Source organism: Perognathus longimembris, chromosome 16 (genome assembly GCF_023159225.1).
Source record: "Perognathus longimembris pacificus isolate PPM17 chromosome 16, ASM2315922v1, whole genome shotgun sequence".
NCBI classification, from domain to species: domain Eukaryota; kingdom Metazoa; phylum Chordata; class Mammalia; order Rodentia; family Heteromyidae; genus Perognathus; species Perognathus longimembris.
In genome coordinates this window covers 58,058,767-58,077,086 of record NC_063176.1, presented here as the reverse complement: position 1 = coordinate 58,077,086, position 18,320 = coordinate 58,058,767, and the positions used below count along the sequence as shown (strand labels likewise).

General features: G+C 58.0%; 1 protein-coding gene across 1 annotated transcript; it reads right to left on the bottom strand.

Moving 5' to 3' along the window:
- Nucleotides 1-3,097: 3,097 nt before the first annotated feature.
- On the bottom strand, nt 3,098-17,705 carry Fam53a (family with sequence similarity 53 member A). The gene is made up of 5 exons (XM_048363979.1): nt 17,520-17,705; nt 13,458-13,693; nt 8,966-9,020; nt 5,420-6,147; nt 3,098-3,564 (listed from the first exon to the last, which is right to left on the bottom strand). Exons 2-5 carry the CDS (start codon nt 13,581-13,583, stop codon nt 3,286-3,288), a joined length of 1,188 nt encoding a protein of 395 aa, XP_048219936.1. The 5' UTR covers nt 13,584-13,693; nt 17,520-17,705; the 3' UTR covers nt 3,098-3,285.
- Between the last annotated feature and the right edge of the window lie 615 nt (nt 17,706-18,320).

The window sequence follows — 18,320 nt, the reverse complement described above, 5'->3', positions numbered from 1 at the left end:
AGCACTCTACCACTTGAGCCACAGCGCCACTTCTGGCTTTTTCTATATATGTGGTGCTGAGGACTCGAACCCAGGGCTTCATGTATGGGAGGCGAGCACTCTACCGCTAAGCCACATTCCCAGCCCCCTATCAGCTGTTTTGTGAGACAACGTTTAGTTATCTTTGCCCAGGCTGGCCTCAAATTCAAGATCCTCCTACCTTGGCCTCCTGAACAGTTGAGATTACAGTCATCCACCACCATGCCCAGAGGTCCCGGCCCCCTTGAGTGAAGATAGGTGGGTACCTCGTGAAGGACAGGGGTGGGGAACTTCGGGGAGGAGCCACCGGAGGGGCCCACAGGAAGGGCCCGGGCAGTGCAGCTCTGACGCTCTAGCCTCACGGGACACCAAAGGCTGCAGCCACAGCACGGCACGGGCAGGGACAGCCCCAGTAACCTGGACGCTGGGCTGGGGGAGCCAGTGCGGCCAGGGCCCCGGGCAGGACAAGGGAGGCCGAGTGTGGTGCAGGCTGGGAGTGGGGTACATCCAAGCCAGGCATGCAGAAGCGGGGGGAGGGTGGGACCCAGAAGCTTCTATGGGGCCCATGCTTTGAGCCATCAGGGAGTGTCAGGAAGGGGAGAGGGGCATCCTTCAGGTGGGGCCACAACCCCGGCCCACGCCTAGGCTTGGGCTGAGTAGGCGGGGGGCGCAGGACGGGCGGGCTGGTCCGTCTGTCCGCTCAGGGAGGGCTTGGAAGGCGACTTTCCATCCCGAGGGTGCTCCAAGACCTCTGTGGGAGCGGTGGCCGGGCCAGAGGCTGGGCGGGAGGCCTCTGGGCCAGACACGGAGAGGCCCCCAGGCCCAGAGGCTCGGGCGGCCCTGGGGGGGCGGCTGGCGCCCAGCCCCGCTCTTCCTCTGGCATGGAGGCAGGCTTTCCTCGCAGAGCGCAGTCCTCAGCACAGGGCCCCCAGACCCCTGCCTGACCCGGGCAGGGGAAAGGAGCGGCGGCTCAAGGCCTCCGACAGCGCTTCGGACCACGACCCAGGGCCCCAGACGGGACAGCAGCGGCTCCGCTGCACGCGGAAATCCCGACAGAGCCGGGCTGGCGCCTCCGCAGCCCCCCCGGGGGAGAGCCACCGACCCCACCGACGTCCAGGCTGCGTACACCAGGCACAGGAGACCACCAGAGACCACCACGGGGACCACCACGGGGACCGCCACGGAGACCACCATGGACCACCACGGAGACCGCCACGGGGACCGCCGCGGGGACCGCCACGGGGACCGCCACAGGGACCGCCACGGGGACCGCCACGGAGACCGCCACGGAGACCACCACCACGGGGACCGCCACGGAGACCACCACCACGGGGACCGCCACAGGGACCACCACGGGGACCACCACGGAGACCACCACGGGGACCGCCACGGAGACCACCACGGAGACCACCACCACGGGGACCGCCACGGGGACCACCACGGGGATCACCACGGAGACCACCACGGAGACCACCACGGAGACCACCACGGAGACCACCATGGGGACCACCACGGGGACCACCATGGGGACCACCACGGGGACCGCCACGGAGACCACCATGGGGACCACCACGGGGACCGCCACGGAGACCACCATGGGGACCACCACGGGGACCGCCACGGAGACCGCCACGGGGACCGCCACGGGGACCACCATGGAGACCACCATGGGGACCACCACGGGGACCACCATGGGGACCACCACGGGGACCGCCACGGAGACCGCCACGGGGACCGCCACGGGGACCACCATGGAGACCACCACGGGGACCGCCACGGAGACCGCCATGGGGACCGCCACGGGGACCACCATGGAGACCACCATGGGGACCACCACGGGGACCACCATGGGGACCACCACGGGGACCGCCACGGAGACCGCCACGGGGACCGCCACGGAGACCGCCACGGGGACCGCCACGGAGACCACCACGGGGATCACCACGGAGACCACCACGGGGACCACCACGGGGACCGCCACGGGGACCGCCACGGGGACCACCATGGAGACCACCATGGGGACCACCACGGGGACCACCATGGGGCAGCAGGGCCTGGAACCGGCCGTCACCACGGGGCATTTCTCACAGTAAAGGCGGGCGTATCAGGGCTCCTCAGGCAGCAGCCCAGGTTCAAGCCACAAAAGTCCCCGGACAGGAATGGCACAGTCACAGCCAGGTCAGTATGCATGGAAATGTCAGACGGTGCCACAGGGCGTGGCCATGCGTGGGTACCACAGGCTGTCAGCCCCTGCCCACCAGGGAGCCTGAGGGCTGCACCAGAGAGCAGCTCCTCAGAAGGGCAGAGGAGGAGCCTGCCACCTCTCACAGGGGGGAATGGAGGACTGAGTCTATCACCTCTCATGGGGGGGAGGAATGGAGGACTGGAGGACTGAGCCTATCACCTCTCACAAGGGGGACGGAGGACTGAGAACTATCACATCTCACGGGGGGAGGAATGGAGGGCTGAGCCTATCACCTCTCACAGGGGGGGATGGAGGAATGGAGGGCTGAGCCTATCACCTCTCATGGGGCGGGGGTGAGGGGGGGAGTGGGAGGGTGAGCCTGCCACCTCTCGCGGGGGGCCTGGGGGTTCTCTAGAGATGATTGCTTTGCCTGCTTCACGGACTCCTTCCTCCACAGAGTGCTCCCTACAGGAAGTCTTGGGAGGACTCCCTGGGGCTCTGGAAACCAGCACTGAGTCCCCTCCGCTGGGCAGTCAGCGCACGGTCCACGCCTTGCACTGAGCTCACGGGCAGGCACTGGGGGTGCTGCTCCAGGTCGCCCTTGGGTCCGGCACCTGTGCTCCAGCCACCCTCCCAGGCCAGGCCCAGAGCCCCCACCCCAGAAAGCCCGGGGTTCAAGCCTGTCGGTCACCAGCACCATGTGACAAAGACCAAGGACACAAATGCCCCCGACACCACGGACCCTCTGCAGGGGTGGGGACGGCGAGGCGAGGGTCCCTTGCACTGCACCGCAGGGGTGGGGGCGGTGAGCCCCGTGCACTCCTCCCCGCCCCTCGCCCCCCCCCCCCCGCGCGCTCTCCTCCCCGCACGCCGCCCAGGAACACCACTGGCAACTCTGGCAGAATCACATTTAATAGAACGCCCTTCTGAAAACTCATTTCAAAATAGAGATGCTCTCCCAAACTGTAAAAGCCGTAAAAATGCAAAATACCTCTTTAGGAAAAACTGAATCTAAACGAAGCCTCCGCGTCCACATCAGCACGCCCGCTCTGCCAGCCGGTGCCCGGGCGGCGGCTGCGTCATCAGTTGTTCTCAATCTGCTCCAGGTCCAGGTCGCTGCCGTCCCGAGGGAAGACGCCCTCCTCCCCCGCACTGCCCCAGTCACCGGGGTCCCCGCTGCCCCCGCCCGGGCCGGCCCCCCGCTCCCTGCACGCCCACGGGCTGGGGCTGGAGCTGGGCGTGACGATGCCCACCAGGTCCTGCGAGTCACACGGAGAGGACACCACCGTCTTGGCCTGCGTGTCGTCCTCATCATCGTCTTCGTAGTCCAGGGAGCAAAGGCTCTTGGAGTTTTTCAACGTCTGGAAGAGGAAAGCCATGGCTGGAAGCATCTCCAGTCACGAGGCGTCGGCCCCCCACCAGGACGCCCAAGGCGCGGAGCTCCGGCGGCTACCCAGCCTGCCTCTGCCCACCAAACAGAAGCCATCGGGCCTGCGGGTGCCGACACCGGGGAGCCCGGCACACGCGGTCTCGCTGTGGGCCGCGGGCCGGAGCCTCAGCACCCACCACGCCCACCGGGGCCCCACTTGGTACCGCACGGGGCCCTGGCAGCTGGACCTCACCCTCCCACCACTCAGCCAAGCTTGCCGCCGCCCGTCTCCTTACTCACACGTAGACCTGTGGAGACCTGCCTTACCTAAGACCACCTGACAGAAGAGCCGCCCACCCCCCCGCCCTGCCCAGTGCCCAGGCCCCCGGCACACCCACCCACCGCACACGGTGCTCGGGACCTGCCCTGAGGCCACACCGGCTGGAAGACGGATGCTGTCCTCTCGCTTTCCTCAGGCCCAGCCTCCACTCTAACCCGGACCAGAGCGCTCCCCTGACTGCAGGCACCCCATCCGCTCAGGCCCACCCCACGCCCCCACCCAGAGCCTCCACGCCGCCAGGACCAGTGCTTCGCGGCTGCATCGTGGCAGCGGCCCGTCAGCACGGCCAGGCCCGTGTCCTCACGCCACTGAGGCGCCGGCCCTGTCCTGCTCCGTAGCGCCCACTCCCACTCACCGCACCCCACGCCCGCATCTCCTCCACCTGTGCCAGTATCTGAGGACACCGTGCTGGCCTGGGACGTGGCCCGCCCCCATGGCTGGGCCGCTAAAGGGCGTGTGGAAGACGGTGACCCAACGCTGCATGACTTGGCAAGGCTGGATGCAGCCAACACTGGCCACTCGCAGGGCAAGCCAGAACACTCGCAACTGAACACCTCTAAACAGCAAACGCCTCCCTTCATAGAAAATCTACTTCCTTGATAGTTGTCCTGGAAACATGTCCACAGCAGATGGAGGTGAACAAATAGACACACCCCTGGGCAGGGCTCATGGCTCATCCTGTAATCCTAGCCGCTCAGGAGGCTGAGATCCAAGCATCACCGTTGGAGCCAGCCAAGCAGCAAAGTTATGAGACTCTCATTCAAGGCCAGAAATGGAGCTGTGGCTCAAGTCGTAGAGTGCTAGCCTGGAACTAAAGAGCTCAGGGCCAGCATTCAGGCCCTGAATTCAAGCCCCAAGATAAGCGCAGACACACACACACATACAATAATTAAACAGACATGTCCTTCGGGACAGCAGATCTCCTATCTGAAATTAGTACTTTGAAGGAAGTTTGTCTCCACAAGACAAATTGACAGGCATTTTGTTTTTGTTGTTCAATTGTGAAAAGTTGAATCTGGAGCCAGGCAACAGTGCCCATGCTTGTAATTCTAGCTACTCGGGAGACTGTGAACTGGAGGATTATGGTTCAAAGCCAGCCCAGGTTGAAAAAGGCTCCACTTCCAATTAGTCAACAAAAAATGCTAGATTGAGGCATGACACAAGTGGCAGAGTGCTGGCTATAAGCAGGAAAGCTGATGAGTGTAAAGCTGTTAGTTCCAACCCCAGGACTAGAACAAGTAAGTAGATAGGGGCTGGGAAGATGGCCTAGTGGTAAAGTACTCATTTTGTATACATGAAGCCCTGGGTTCGATTCCTCAGCACCACCTATATAGAAAAAGCCAGAAGTGGTGCTGTGGCTCAAGTGGCAGAGTGCTAGCCTTGAGCAAAAGAAGCCAGGGACAGTGCTCAGGCCCTGAGTTCAAGCCCCAGGACTGGCAAAAAACAAAACCAAACAAGTAGATAGATGGATGGACGGACCAACTCAGAAACCACAGCGCAGCCTCACCCTGGTCATCTTGAGGAAGTCCAAGGACGGGCGTGTCCACCTGGCCTCCTCGCGCTGCCTCTTGCGCCGGCTTCTCCTCCCACTGAGCACACATGGCTGTGAGCGGCACCGGGGCAGGCCGTGGCGCCGGCCCAGCTCCGGCGTGGATGTTGGGGTGCTGCTGGCAGAAGGCGGGTGAGCCCCCGTATCGGCCAGGTGCTCCTGGGAGAGGGACAAGCGGCGCCTGGAGAGCCAGCCAGGCCGCTCAGGGCACCACGGTGGGCCCAGGCCTGTGCTGCCCTCACTGCTGTCCACGAAGCCGCTGCCGGCGGAGGCGGGCCGGGGCACCAGGGGCGAGGTGGGGCTCCTGGGCAGGCCTGAGCTCCCCAGGCCGCCGCAGCGCCGCAGCGTGGCGCTCCCGCCACTGTTGCACCGCCGCTTGGAGACTGGAGTCCAGACCTTGGAGCCGCTGGGGCGCCAAGGGGACCGGCAGCGAGCCAGCTCCTCGGGCTCTGACAGGGACCGGCAGTGTCGCTTGGTCGGTGGTGCCACGGGTGGCCCTGAATTCTCACCGAGGTCCAAAGGGCTGCCTGGGCCTGTGCACAGGCCTGGTGACTCTGGCCTCCACAGGACACCATCTGCATGAGCCACAGCACGTGGGCCCGGCCGGAAGGGGCAAGTGGAGCCTGCAGCTCCCGGGCTCCCGACAGGCCGTCCTCCACGCAAGGCTGGCCAGGGGCTCTTGTCTCCTACAGAAACACGAGGGGACAGAGACAAAGGTCAGTACCTGGGGACCACCCTCTCCCACCTGCAGGGCGTGAGGCGAGCGCCCAGCCCAAACCCGAGAGCCTGCTGCGCCCCTCAGCGGCTACCCTGTGCGGGCGGGGGCACCACTGGCAGGTGGACACGGACAAACATGTCTGAGCCTTCCCACCAGGCTCCGTGGCGCTTGCCTCGTGTCTTCGCAGAAAAGCTCTGGGTTGAGGAGGTAAATCAGCACCTCCTCACCCAAGCTGTTTCCTAAAAATAACAGCCGACCTCTTCCCAAGACACCACACCCTGAACCATCAGACTGCTTCCCCCTGTCCCTGCCGGCGCGGACTCACTCGGAGCCGCTTCAACAGCCAGGGTCCTTAGTGATGGGGGAGAGGAGGCCTCGAGCTCTCCCTGACACGTGTCCTCAGCCCGGCCACGGGGCGGGGCTGCCTCTGCCAGAGGCCGCGCAGGGACCTCAGCCTGCCATCGCCACAGCCCAAACAGCAACGGAGACACTGGCACCTCTGGTGTCCAACACTGGTGACGGCTCCCCGCTGACGGGCGGTTCTGTGTGACACTGTGCCCCACAGTTTGAGCAGTATGGATGGGGGAGCCCCCTCGGCACCCTGGTAACCCAGGAGGAACACACAGCAGCCCTTCGGGCATCTGAGCTCCAGCAGCAGCTCACAGGCCCCAGTGCCTCAAGCTCTGGCCACCTCCTCCTCCACCCCCTCCACCCCTCCCCCCTCCCCCCAGACCCACTTCCTCCCAGGTGCCAGCCTGGCACCCAGCCTCGCTTCCACAACCCCTTGGTGAGGCTCTTGGTCTTAAGGGCCCAAAGTAGCTTTTTCACTGAGAAACCAATGACTTAATTTCAGGTACATAAGACCAGTGGGGAATGAAGTGAGGGGAGGGTATGAGTGACTTCTTCCAGCCACCCTGGTGCCTTGTGCTGGCAGAGGGAGCTCTCTACCCGGAGGGGAGAGAGGCCATTCATGGACTGCAGAGGCCTAGGTGAGCTAGAGCGTGCTGCTTCAGAGAAATGTCCATGCCAGAGCCTGCGGAAAGCCTTGCATACAAAAGCGCTGAATCTGCCTTGGTTACCTCCCTAAAAGGCTTGAATCACCTGCCTCTGAGTGGCCTCTAAGATTTCCCCTAGACGGAAGGTGGAGGCGCATCTTCCCCGATAGGGAAGTTCTGCTGGTGCCTGAGCTAGTCCGAGTGTGCCCTCGTGAGGTCTGCTTTTGCTTAGTCCACACCCAAGCATGTGGTCTTTGTCTTTAAAAGTTTTGTGTAAGCTCTGTTCGAGACTGCAGGGTTTTTTGTGTTTTTTTGGTCATGGGGCTTGAACTCTGGGCTTGGGTGCTGTCCCTGAGCTCTTCAGCTCAAGGCTAGCCCTCTACCACTTGAGCCACCGGGCCACTTCCTGCAGATGTTTTGAGACAGGAGTCCATCTGTAGTCACCAGCCTCCAGTAAAGACTCCAGACTTGACCTCTCAAAACGTGGCTTCTCTGTGCTCTCCTGGCCGGATGTGCATCTGATTTACCATACAAGAGTCAGTGGAGGCCACAGGGACTTGTGGGAGGCCCCGGTCCACCTCTGAGGCAAGGCAGGCATGTGCGAGGCAGCTGGTTGTGACCCAGGGAGCAGCAAGCAGGTAGGCCAGGGTCAGAGGGAACAGCAGAGAGAGGGTGCGAAGCCCAGGGACAGGGCAGGGAGGGAGACGGTGGCGTCCGGTACGCTGTGCAGGACAGATCCCAAGAAGCCAAGAGGCAGGTGAGGAGGATGCAGAGCAGCAGGGAACAGAAACCAGCTGGGGCCTCGTACCTCCCACTTCCTCCCACCCACGTCAGACTGTGGACGTGGCAGCCGTGAGGACGGCTCTGCATGGCATGGGCACTGAGGGTGGACGAGGCAGCCGTGAGGACGGCTCTGCATGGCGTGGGCACTGAGGGTGGACATGGCAGCCGTGAGGACGGCTCTGCATGGCGTGGGCACTGAGGGTGGACGAGGCAGCCGTGAGGACGGCTCTGCATGGCGTGGGCTCCGAGGGTGGACGAGGCAGCCGTGAGGACGGCTCTGCATGGCATGGGCACTGAGGGTGGACGAGGCAGCCGTGAGGACGGCTCTGCATGGCGTGGGCACTGAGGGTGGACGAGGCAGCCGTGAGGACGGCTCTGCATGGCATGGGCACTGAGGGTGGACGAGGGAGCTGTGAGGACGGCTCTGCATGGCGTGGGCACTGAGGGTGGACGAGGCAGCCGTGAGGACGGCTCTGCATGGCGTGGGCTCCGAGGGTGGACGAGGCAGCCGTGAGGACGGCTCTGCACGGCGTGGGTGCTGAGCACTGTCCCAGCCGCTGTGGTCGGGGCCGACGGGGTTCCGCCGCCCTTGCACAGGGGTGACCCGGTTCTCAGATGTTTGGGAATGGGGACACCCTGAGCCGCTCAGGACGTCCCATCTGCTCAGCCCCCGGAGCAGTGGGGGCAGCAAGGGTGAGCACGGGCAAATCCATGGCTGGCTAGGGTGTACCACAGCAAAGCTGCAGCAACAGTGGCTGCGGGATGCCACGGGGGGCCATTCCCTCCTAGGAAGGCACCCACACTGCCTCCAACAGAGGAGGGCAAGGCCTCGCTGGGGCTGACCCTGGGCCGTCCTGCTCCAAAGACCCACAGAGAAGACACTCAGAAGCTTCCCCTGGGCCTACTCTGAAGATCAGGCTCATCTCAGCTCCAAGACCTTGTCTCTCTCTCTCTCCCCCCATGTCCATTCCAACCCCAAGACCCTGTCAGGACTTCTGAGACACTTACCACCAGCCTCCAAAGGGAACAAATGGCCACTTCTGTTCAGTTTCTCGGCAGAATACTGAAAGTGGTAAGAGAAAGTTTTCAGTACTGCGGCTCACACATGAAGAACAGAAAGGAGAAATAGTCCTATACTTTTATCACTACAATCAATTCTATTTCTCCCTAACACTTCCTTTTTGAGAATTAAAGTGCAGAGCACTGATATCCGGACCGCACTCACTGGATGAACGTGCATTCTACTCCAAGCGGCAAGCCTGCTTCGCACGCACGCAGTGCTCTCCTCGAGCTCTGGCTTCTCTCCTTGTGGCAGCTCCGAGGTGCACTCATCTTTCAAGCTCACCACTTCCTTACTTTTCAGCAAGAAGGTCCTGAGCCAGAGAACTCTATAAAACTTTGAAAGAGGAGCTAATACCAATACTCCTCAAGCTCTTCCATGAAACAGAAGCAGAGGACGAAATCCCAAACTCATTCTACGAAACTAATATACTCATCCCAAAACCAGGCAAGGACCCAACAAAAAAAGAGAACTACAGACCAATCTCCCTTATCAACACAGACACAAAGTTCCTCAATAAAATATTAGCCAACAGAATCCAGAAACAAATTTAAAAAAATCATACATCATGACCAAGTAGGCTCCATTCCACAGATGCAAGGCAGGTTTAACATAGGCGAATCAATAAATGTAATTCACCACATTAACAGAGCTAAGACCAAGAATCACATCATCATCTCAGTCAATGCCCAAAACGTTTTCGACAAAATACAACACCCACTTCACGTTAAAAGCTCTGAAGAAAATAGTAATAGGAAGAACATTCTGTTGGGGTTCTAGACCCCCCCTCCCTGTTTCTCCTGGGGAGATGCCCAAATCCCAAACTATGAAAGAACACTCGGCTTTGCCCCTCCCGCCCGCAGAAGGAACAAAGTGTGTTCTTATGGACTAAGCTAAGCTGAGGAGAAAGTTGCCAAAACCTCCCCCCCCCCCCACGTGTCCGGGGAGCCGGTCTGAGTGTTGCACCAGTCTCACTCTCCCAGAGAGGGAGGGCAGAAGAATTTATCATGGTGAGGAAGGCAGGAAGGAGAAGGACTTGGGGTGACTAGCTGGAGGTTAGCAATTGGCTGAGCCGGGCTGTTCCGCCAGAGTGGCACCCTGGGACTTCCCCCACAGGCTGACGTCATGCCCCAATAGAACCGCCTCCGGCGGCGCCACCTTGGAGGCATCCACGTGGACCCGAGATCGAGACAGGAGGCGGGCTGAGCCAGAACTACTCCTTCCGGTTCCGGACCCGGAAGGCGTAGGAGTGGCTTCCAGCCATGCGGCCCCAGGGCGGGAAGAGGGGAGGGTCAGTCGGGGACCGCCCCTCTGCGTATACAGCCAGCATCCCCACAACATTCTTTAAAACAATAAAAGCCATATATGACAGACCAACAGCTAATATACTAAGTGGGAAAAAACTAAAAACATTTCCCCTAAAATCAGGAACAAGACAAAGATGCCCTCTCCATTCCTCTCTCCATTCCTAATCAATATAGTTCTGGAATCCTTAGCCAGAGCAATAAGGCAAGAAAAGGGCATTTAAAGGGATCCACATAGGGGAAGAAGAAACTAAATTATCTCTATTTGCAGATGATACAATCTTATACCTGAAGAACCCAAAAATCTCCACTCCCAAACTCCTAGAACTAATAAACCATTTGACAGAGTAGCAGGATACAAAGTCAACCCACAAAAATCAGCAGCCTTTCTGTACACCAATAATGTACAAACAGAAAGGAAATCATGAAAACAACACCATTCGCAATAGCGAAAAAAAGAATAAAACATCTAGGAATTAACCAAACCAAAGATGCAAAAGATCTAGTTAGTGAAAAGTATAAAAATCTAAAGAGAGAAATCAAAGAGGACACCAGGAATTGGAAAGACCTTCCATGCTCATGGATAGGTAGAATCAATATTGTGAAAATAGCCATATTGCCAAAGATGATATACAAATTCAACGCAATCCCCATCAAAAATCCCAATGACATTCTTTACCAAAATAGAGAAAGCAATTCAAAAATTCATATGGAACAACAAAAAACCTAGAATAGTCAAAGCAACTCTAGGCAAAAAAAAGCAGTGCGGGAGGTATCACAATACCAGATTTCAGGCTTTATTGCAGAGCCACAATAACAAAAACAGCCTGGTACTGGCACAAAAACAGACCCGAAGATCAATGGAATAGATTAGAAGACCCAGAAATAAAACCACATACTTACAGTCAGCTGATATTTGACAACGGAAGCAAAGACATACAATGGAAAAAAACATAGCCTTTTCAACTATTGGTGCTGGGAAAACTGGGCAGCCACATGCAGAAAACTCAAAAGTAGATCCCAGTCTGTCACCATGCACTAACATCAACTCAAAATGGATTAAAGACTCAACGTCAGGCCCCAAACTCTGAAACTACTGCAGGACAGAGTAGGAGAGACACTAGAACTTAGAGGCATTGGCAGGAACCAAGTTCGAGGGGCACAACAGATTGGAGAGACTTGACAAATGGGACTACATTAAAAATACAAAGTTTCTGCATAGCTAAAGACATAGCTACTAAATGAGAAAGACAGCCAACCATTTGGGAAAAGACCTTCACCAGCAATGCAACAGAGAAAGGCCTAATATCCCTCATATACAGAGAGCTCAAGAAACGAATCCCTCCCAAACCTAATAAACCAATCACTAAATGGGCAAGGGAGCTAAAGAGACTTCGCAGAAGAAATAAAAATGGCAAAAGAAACACATGAGGAAATGTTCAGCATCTCTGGATGTGATAAAGGAAATGCAAATAAAAACAACCTTACCCCAGTAGGAATGACCTATACTCTGAACAGAGGCAACAACAAATGCTGGAGGGGATGCAGAGAAAGAGGAACCCTACTGCACTGCTGGTGGGAATGCAAACTAGTACAACCACTCTGGAAAGCAGTCTGGAGGTTCCTCAAAAAACGAAACATAGACATACCCTATGACCCTATGACCCAGCCATACCGTTCCTAGGCATCTACCCTGAACGACAGGAACCAGGATGCGACAAGGACACCTGCACCTCCATGTTCATTGCTGCCCTGTTCACAATAGCCAAGAAATGGAAACAACCCAGATGCCCCACTACAGATGAATGGATATCCAAAAAATGTGGTACATGTATACAATGGAATTCTACACAGCTATTAGAAATAAAATAATGGCATTCACAGGGAAATGGAGAGGACTAGAACAAATCATAGGGTTAGATTTAAATAACAAAGAGACATGACAATTAAAACAGGACCTAAGATATCAATTCACAGTGAGACTAAAAAAGGTCAGTCTTGGGAGAAAGCCACCCAAAAGTAAAACCCAAACACTAATTCATATGTACCTAAAATAACATCCAGACTGAAAAGAACTCCAAAGATAAGGAATCAAAGGACCTCTTCTTATTCTAAATACTTAGTATTTAGAGGACCCTGTATTCTTTCCCTCACCTATGGTGTATATCCATGTCCAGCTGAGGGAAGCTGGGAGGAGGGCACAGGAGGAGTGGAAAGCGGATGAAAAAAATACAGTAGAGGGGGCCCAACAGCAGCAACGGACATTGATGAAAGCCAACTAAGCAGCTGGGGGGGGGGGGGTGGTGAGAGAAAAAGAAGGAACTGACTACACTAAGCAAAAGGAAAGAAATGTACATACCACCTGACCTGGAAGGAATTGTTTTATCGTCAGTATGCATACAGTTTATAAGCCATGTAGCCTAGAATGGCGGTGCCCATCATTGGGAAGGTTAAAATGAAATGATGAAAGCAAGGAAGTGGGTGACAAGTATGACAAGAAATGTATATGTATTCACTACCTTAAGTATGTAACTGTAACCCTCTGGACATCATCTAGACAATTAAAAAACAACCTGTGTGAGAATGTTCATAGCAGCATGATTCCTAGTAGACACAAGTGCAAGCGGCCCAAATGTCATCTGCTCAGGTGACGGGAGGGAAGCTCCAAGGACCCCAGCCCCATGAAGACCTGTGCTCTGTGTGGCTTGCAGGCTGGAAGCCCGCCACTTCCCCCTGCCAGGGGGTCCTGAAGGTAGCCTGTCAAATCCATTGCTCCATGGAGGTGTAAAAATGAACGGGCCCACATCAACTTCAGCGGAGGAGAAGCTAATCTGGAGAGGAAAGTCCAAGGCAGGCTCCGCTGCCCGGACCCAGCTGGGCATCCGGATGAGGGGAGACAACAGGCAACATGTACGCTTGCACCACAGCTCTCACATTCTCTGCAGGTCAGCTTCACCAAGCGCATCTGCTCTGAAATGACAGTGCGGCTGACAGGCCCTGGGGACTGCAAGGACACCGTGCCGGCCAGACACCCGACCCGGGCCCGCCAGCCCTTGACGGGCGCCTCCCCCTCCAGCACGGCCTTCCCCAGGACACCACAGGAGACAAGCCCGCTGTAGTCCCCAAGCTAACTCACCGCGCCGGCCTGGAGGACCCTGCGGCTGCGGTCGTCCAGCCTCTGGTTCTGCAGCTTCTCGGTGATGAGTGTGACCATCATCAGAGCTGCTCCTCCACACCAACAGGTGCTGGAGTTCCACAACATGGGGAATCAGCAGGCCCAGGCCATTGTGGGTCTGAGCTATATCTCAGGGCTGTGTCTCCATCTTACAGATGAGCAAGCCATTTCTACAGGTCCTTCCGGTCTGTGTGTCTCTGTAAAGAGAAATCACCATGTGAGTAAAGGCAGAACCGACTTAGGTTCCACGTGGAGGCCTGCCTGACAAACACCCTCCCACTTTCAAAACTCCCAGGTACGTTCTCCCCTAAAACCTCTAGTCATGAGATCTTTTGGATAACAGGCCGAGGGTAAGGTGCACATTAGAACCGGCCCCTTCCAGAGCCTGGTCTGAAGCAGAAGGAAAACATCTCCGGGCCCTGCTGCCAAAAAGGCAATGGACTGGGGATGAGACAGTGACAGCAGGAAGCTCCCACTGTGAGAGCCTCCGCAGAAGGCTCCGGGCCCCACAGCCCCAGGCCTGCGGCCTGCTCCAGCCTCAGAGGCCCCTGAAGTGGGGCAGGGAACGCTCTGTGAGCGCTGCACCAGGCCAGCCAGATGCACGTGGTCAGGCTGACAAGAGAGGACTCACAGCTCTGGCTGCGCAGCCCAGGGAGCGAGGCCCCCGGCACGGCCCCGGCCCTCCGTGCAGCTGTTGCCTCTCCTCCCACACAGCTCCCACCATCCTCAGGGCCTCACTGCTGAGGGTGGGCTGCTGCCAAGGACTGCCAGCTCAGGAAGCAAAAGAAGCCAAGCCGACGGTGGGAAATCAGAACTGGAAAACTGGAGAAAATCAACATGAAGCAAGGGAAGCCTGCACATGTGGTCAGCCTTGCCCTCATCTGACAAGCACAAGGAGAACTGCTGGAAACTGAAGGAGACAACAGAAGAACCACCACCCAAACAAATGGGGCTGGTCTACCCGCAGGCCAGGCAGGTGGCACGCCAGGGCTCCTGGACACGGGCCCGCCACCACCCAGTCAGGGCTGAGAAGTGATCGTGACTCACTCCCACCCAAAGGACTGTCACAGCAAGGTGGGAACGCGAGAGGTACATCCAATTTTACAAGCCTGTTACCAAAGTAAGATCAGCAGATCTAAAGAGACAAATGCATGAGCACTGTCATAGATGCCAGGATGAGCTCAACTTCTCATTCTTCAAAACACATACATGCGGGGCTGGGAGTGTGGCCTAGTGGTAGAGTGCTTGCCTCCTATACATGAAGCCCTGGGTTCGATTTCCCAGCACCACATATATAGAAAATGGCCAGAAGTGGCGCTGCAGCTCAAGTGGCAGAGTGCTAGCCTTGAGCAAAAAGAAGCCAGAGACAATGCTCAGGCCCTGAGTCCAAGCCCCAGGACTGGCAAAAGAAAAAAACATATACACAAAGCTGGGCAGCAGTGACTCACACCTATAATCCCAGTTACTCAAGAGGCTAAGAATGGAGGATCTTGGTTCTAAGCCCGCCAGGGCAGAAAGTCCAAAAGAGTCTTCAACTAACCGCCAAAAAGCTGGAACTGGAGATAGGGCTCAAGTGGTAGGGCACTAGTTGTGAGCGGAAAAAGTTGAACAAGAACAGGAGGCCCTGAGTTCAAGCTTCTGCCCAGCTTGTGCTCCATCACCTGAGCCAAGCCTATAACTCAAAACACATCTGAAAGTTGAGCACACTGATGTATCCTGTGGTTCCAGCTACTTTGGCTGCAGACGCAGAACTGTTGAGTCTGTGAGTTGGGACCAGCCTGGACAACAGAGGGAGATACTATCTATCTTTTTCCCCCCCTAGTACTGGAGATTGAATCCCAGGGCCTCACGCATGCGAGACAAGCAGCTTTACCACTTGAGCTGTGCCCCCAACTCATCTGTTTAACATGTCACCTGAACAATGACTAATGCCTGGTTGGCTGCCAATTATCAGTTATGGATTATGAGCATGATCTTTTCAGAACATACTTGAAGAAGCCATGACACTCCCCTCATGGAAAAATGCAATCTAGCTCCCAACTTGACAGTGAAAGGAAGGAAGCTGGGTGACGGGGACTCCAGAGGAAATAATGCTGTAGCCGCACGGCTCCTCTGGGTCACACCCCACACAGGCCAGGCCAGATGGAAGCAAAGGCCAGGGAGTCCCTGCTGCTCTCATCGACGGAGCTCAAGAACTAGACACCAGGCTGGGAATATGGCCTAGTGGCAAGAGCACTTGCCTCCAACATATGAAGCTCTCGGTTTGATTCCCCAGCACCACATATATGGAAAACAGCCAGAAGGGGCGCTGTGGCTCAAGTGGTAGAGTGCTAGCCTTGAGCGGGAAGAAGCCAGGGATGGTGCTCAGGCCCTAAGTCCAAGGCCCAGGACTGGCCAAAAAAAAAAAAAAAAAAAAAACAAAAACTAGACACCGCATGGACCACTAGGCCGATCTGCTTCAGGATTAGACCCCAGGAACTGTAGACAATAATGACAAGTTATTACTGTTTGGAAAACAAAAACAAAACAAAAAATGGTGCTCCAACTACCATTCTAGGAGGTAATTAGCTACACTGCCCTGGGAACCCAAAACTCCTCCTTGCCCCTGCAAGGCAGTCCAGGCTTCAAAGAAGGGCACTGCAGTGCTACACTCCACACACCACGCGGAAACATACTGGGAAGACACATCCAAAGATACCCTGACCTCTAGCTAACTAGCAGGGGAAAAAAAAAAAAAAAAGGAACTGGAGGCTCAAGGGGTAGAGCCAGCTGTGACAGAAAAGAGCTGAGAGAGTAAGGCTCTATATTCAAGCCTTAAAACTACCATCACAACATATGAAAAAAGTAAAAGATTTGTATGTATACAAAGAATAAACTCTGCTGTCAACGACAGATTTGGGGTGATAATGTGCCAACAAAGATCCTCAGCCACACAACTGAGCCACTCTGGTGGCGATGCTAAAGAATAGGGTGTGCAAGAAGAGGAGGAGGAATATTAAACTTCCTACTCAATTTGTTGCAGGTCTAAAACTGCTTTCAAAATAAAAGTGCTGGGTAATACCAGCACTTGGGAGGCTAAGACAGGTGGATCACAAGTTTGAAGCCAGTCTGGGCTACATAATGAGATCCTGTCTCCAAAAAGAAAGAGCTCCTTTGTTTTTCTTTTGGCAGTACTAGAGTTTGAACTTGAGGACACCCTTGCTAGGCAAGCACCCTACTGCTTTTTCGCTCTTTATGGTTTTCAGTGTTTAAAAAAGAAAATTGTGGGGCTGGGAATGCGGCTTGGCGGTAGAGTGCTTGCCTTGCATGCACGAAGCCCTGGGTTCGATTCCTCAGTACCACATACACAGGAAAAGCAGGAAGGGGTACTGTGTTCGTGGTAGAGTGCCAGCCTAGAGTGAAAGAGGCTCAGGGACAGTGCCCAGGCCTTGAGTTCAAGGACTGGCAAAAGAAAAAGGAACAACTTACAAATATATATCCCTAAACCTAAGGGTGTTTTTGGTTCTATCTACCAGTGAAACTGTGCTTTCTCTAAGGTTGGATGGAGTCTGTGCTCACCACGCGCACACACATGAGCAAATGTCTCCATAACTCGGGAGTTCCCAGTACACACTTCCAAAACGCAGAGCACCGATCTGCCCCGGCATTTCCTCTGTCTCCCATACCTGGAGTAGCTGACACAACTTGTCCTGACTGTGGTCACCAAATCCAACCCGCGTCAAGAAAATGTGGCGGCGGGCGGGCTGGCTGGGCCTCGGAGCACAGCCCGGGGGCCGGAGGGGCCGGAGGGGGGCCGGAGGGGGGCCGGAGGGGCGAGCCTCCCGGCGGGCCGCGGGAGGGGCGCACGCCCGGGGCCCGGGGCGGGTCCGCCAGAGGCCCCTGGGGCAACACCTGCACGACCCGCCTCGGAAGAACTGCCCCCCCCCGGCCTGCGGCGGAGGCCGGGCCTCCCCGGGGGCCGCCGGGGTCCGGGCGGCCGGCGCGGGGCGTCTGGGCTTCTGGAAGGGAAACTAGCTCCTCTACCTCAACGCGGCCGCACCCAGAGGTCGTCCTGAGCCCGCGCCCTCGGGGCGTCCCGGAGCTCGGAATCTTCGAGAAGGAGGGCGGGAAGGGACGGGCGGTGAGAAGTTGGGGCCGTCGGGGTGACCGGCGCGCGGGCGGGCGGCCTCGCCCGAGCCCCGGGGACCCGCTCCGCTCCGCCGCGGGGCGTCCGACCCCGCGCTCCCCCGGCCGCCGCCGCCCACGGCCGCAAAGTTGGTCCCCCAAGTGGCGGCGCGCGCCGGCGGGGCGGCGGCGGGGCCCGGGCCCGGGGCCGCGCGGGGCGCCGAGGTCACGCGCGGGGCGTGAGCGCGGGCCCCCGCGGCGCCCGCCCCCGGCCCGGCTCCCCGCGGCGACCGGCGGAGCGGCGCGGGCGCGCGGCGCCGGGGCCCCGCCGGCCGGCCGGAGGTCGCTCGCGGGCCCGCGCGCGGCGGGCGGGCGGACGCCGGGCCGGGTCCCTGCGGCCGGGCGGCGGGCGGAGGCCGGGCGGGGCGGGGGCGCCGGCCGCGCAGGCCGCGCGCCGCGCATGGGGACGACGCGCCTCGGCCGCGGCGGAACAAAACCGCGGCCGACGCCCCGCCCACCCCGGCCGCCCTCATTGGCCGCCGCGCCGCCGCCGCCCGCCCTCCCGCTCGTCCGCGTCGCCGCCGCCGCCGCCGCCGCCTGCGTATCTCGGCTGCGCAGCCGGGCGGGGCGACGCCGGTGGGCGGGGCGGCACCGACGCGGGGCGTGCTGGCGGGCGGGAGGGGCGACGCCGGTGGGCGGGGCGGCACAGACGCGGGGCGT

Bases quoted from the DNA above. Each gene is read 5' to 3' on its own strand.
- Fam53a (XM_048363979.1), bottom strand. From the start codon at position 13,583: ATGTTGTGGAACTCCAGCACCTGTTGGTGTGGAGGAGCAGCTCTGATG. The intron at 6,148-8,965 runs GTAAGTGTCTCA...GTGTTTCTGTAG, and splicing joins GTTCCCTTTGGAGGCTGGTG to GAGACAAGAGCCCCTGGCCA. The intron at 3,565-5,419 runs GTGAGGCTGCGC...TTCCTCTTCCAG, and splicing joins ACTTCCTCAAGATGACCAGG to ACGTTGAAAAACTCCAAGAG.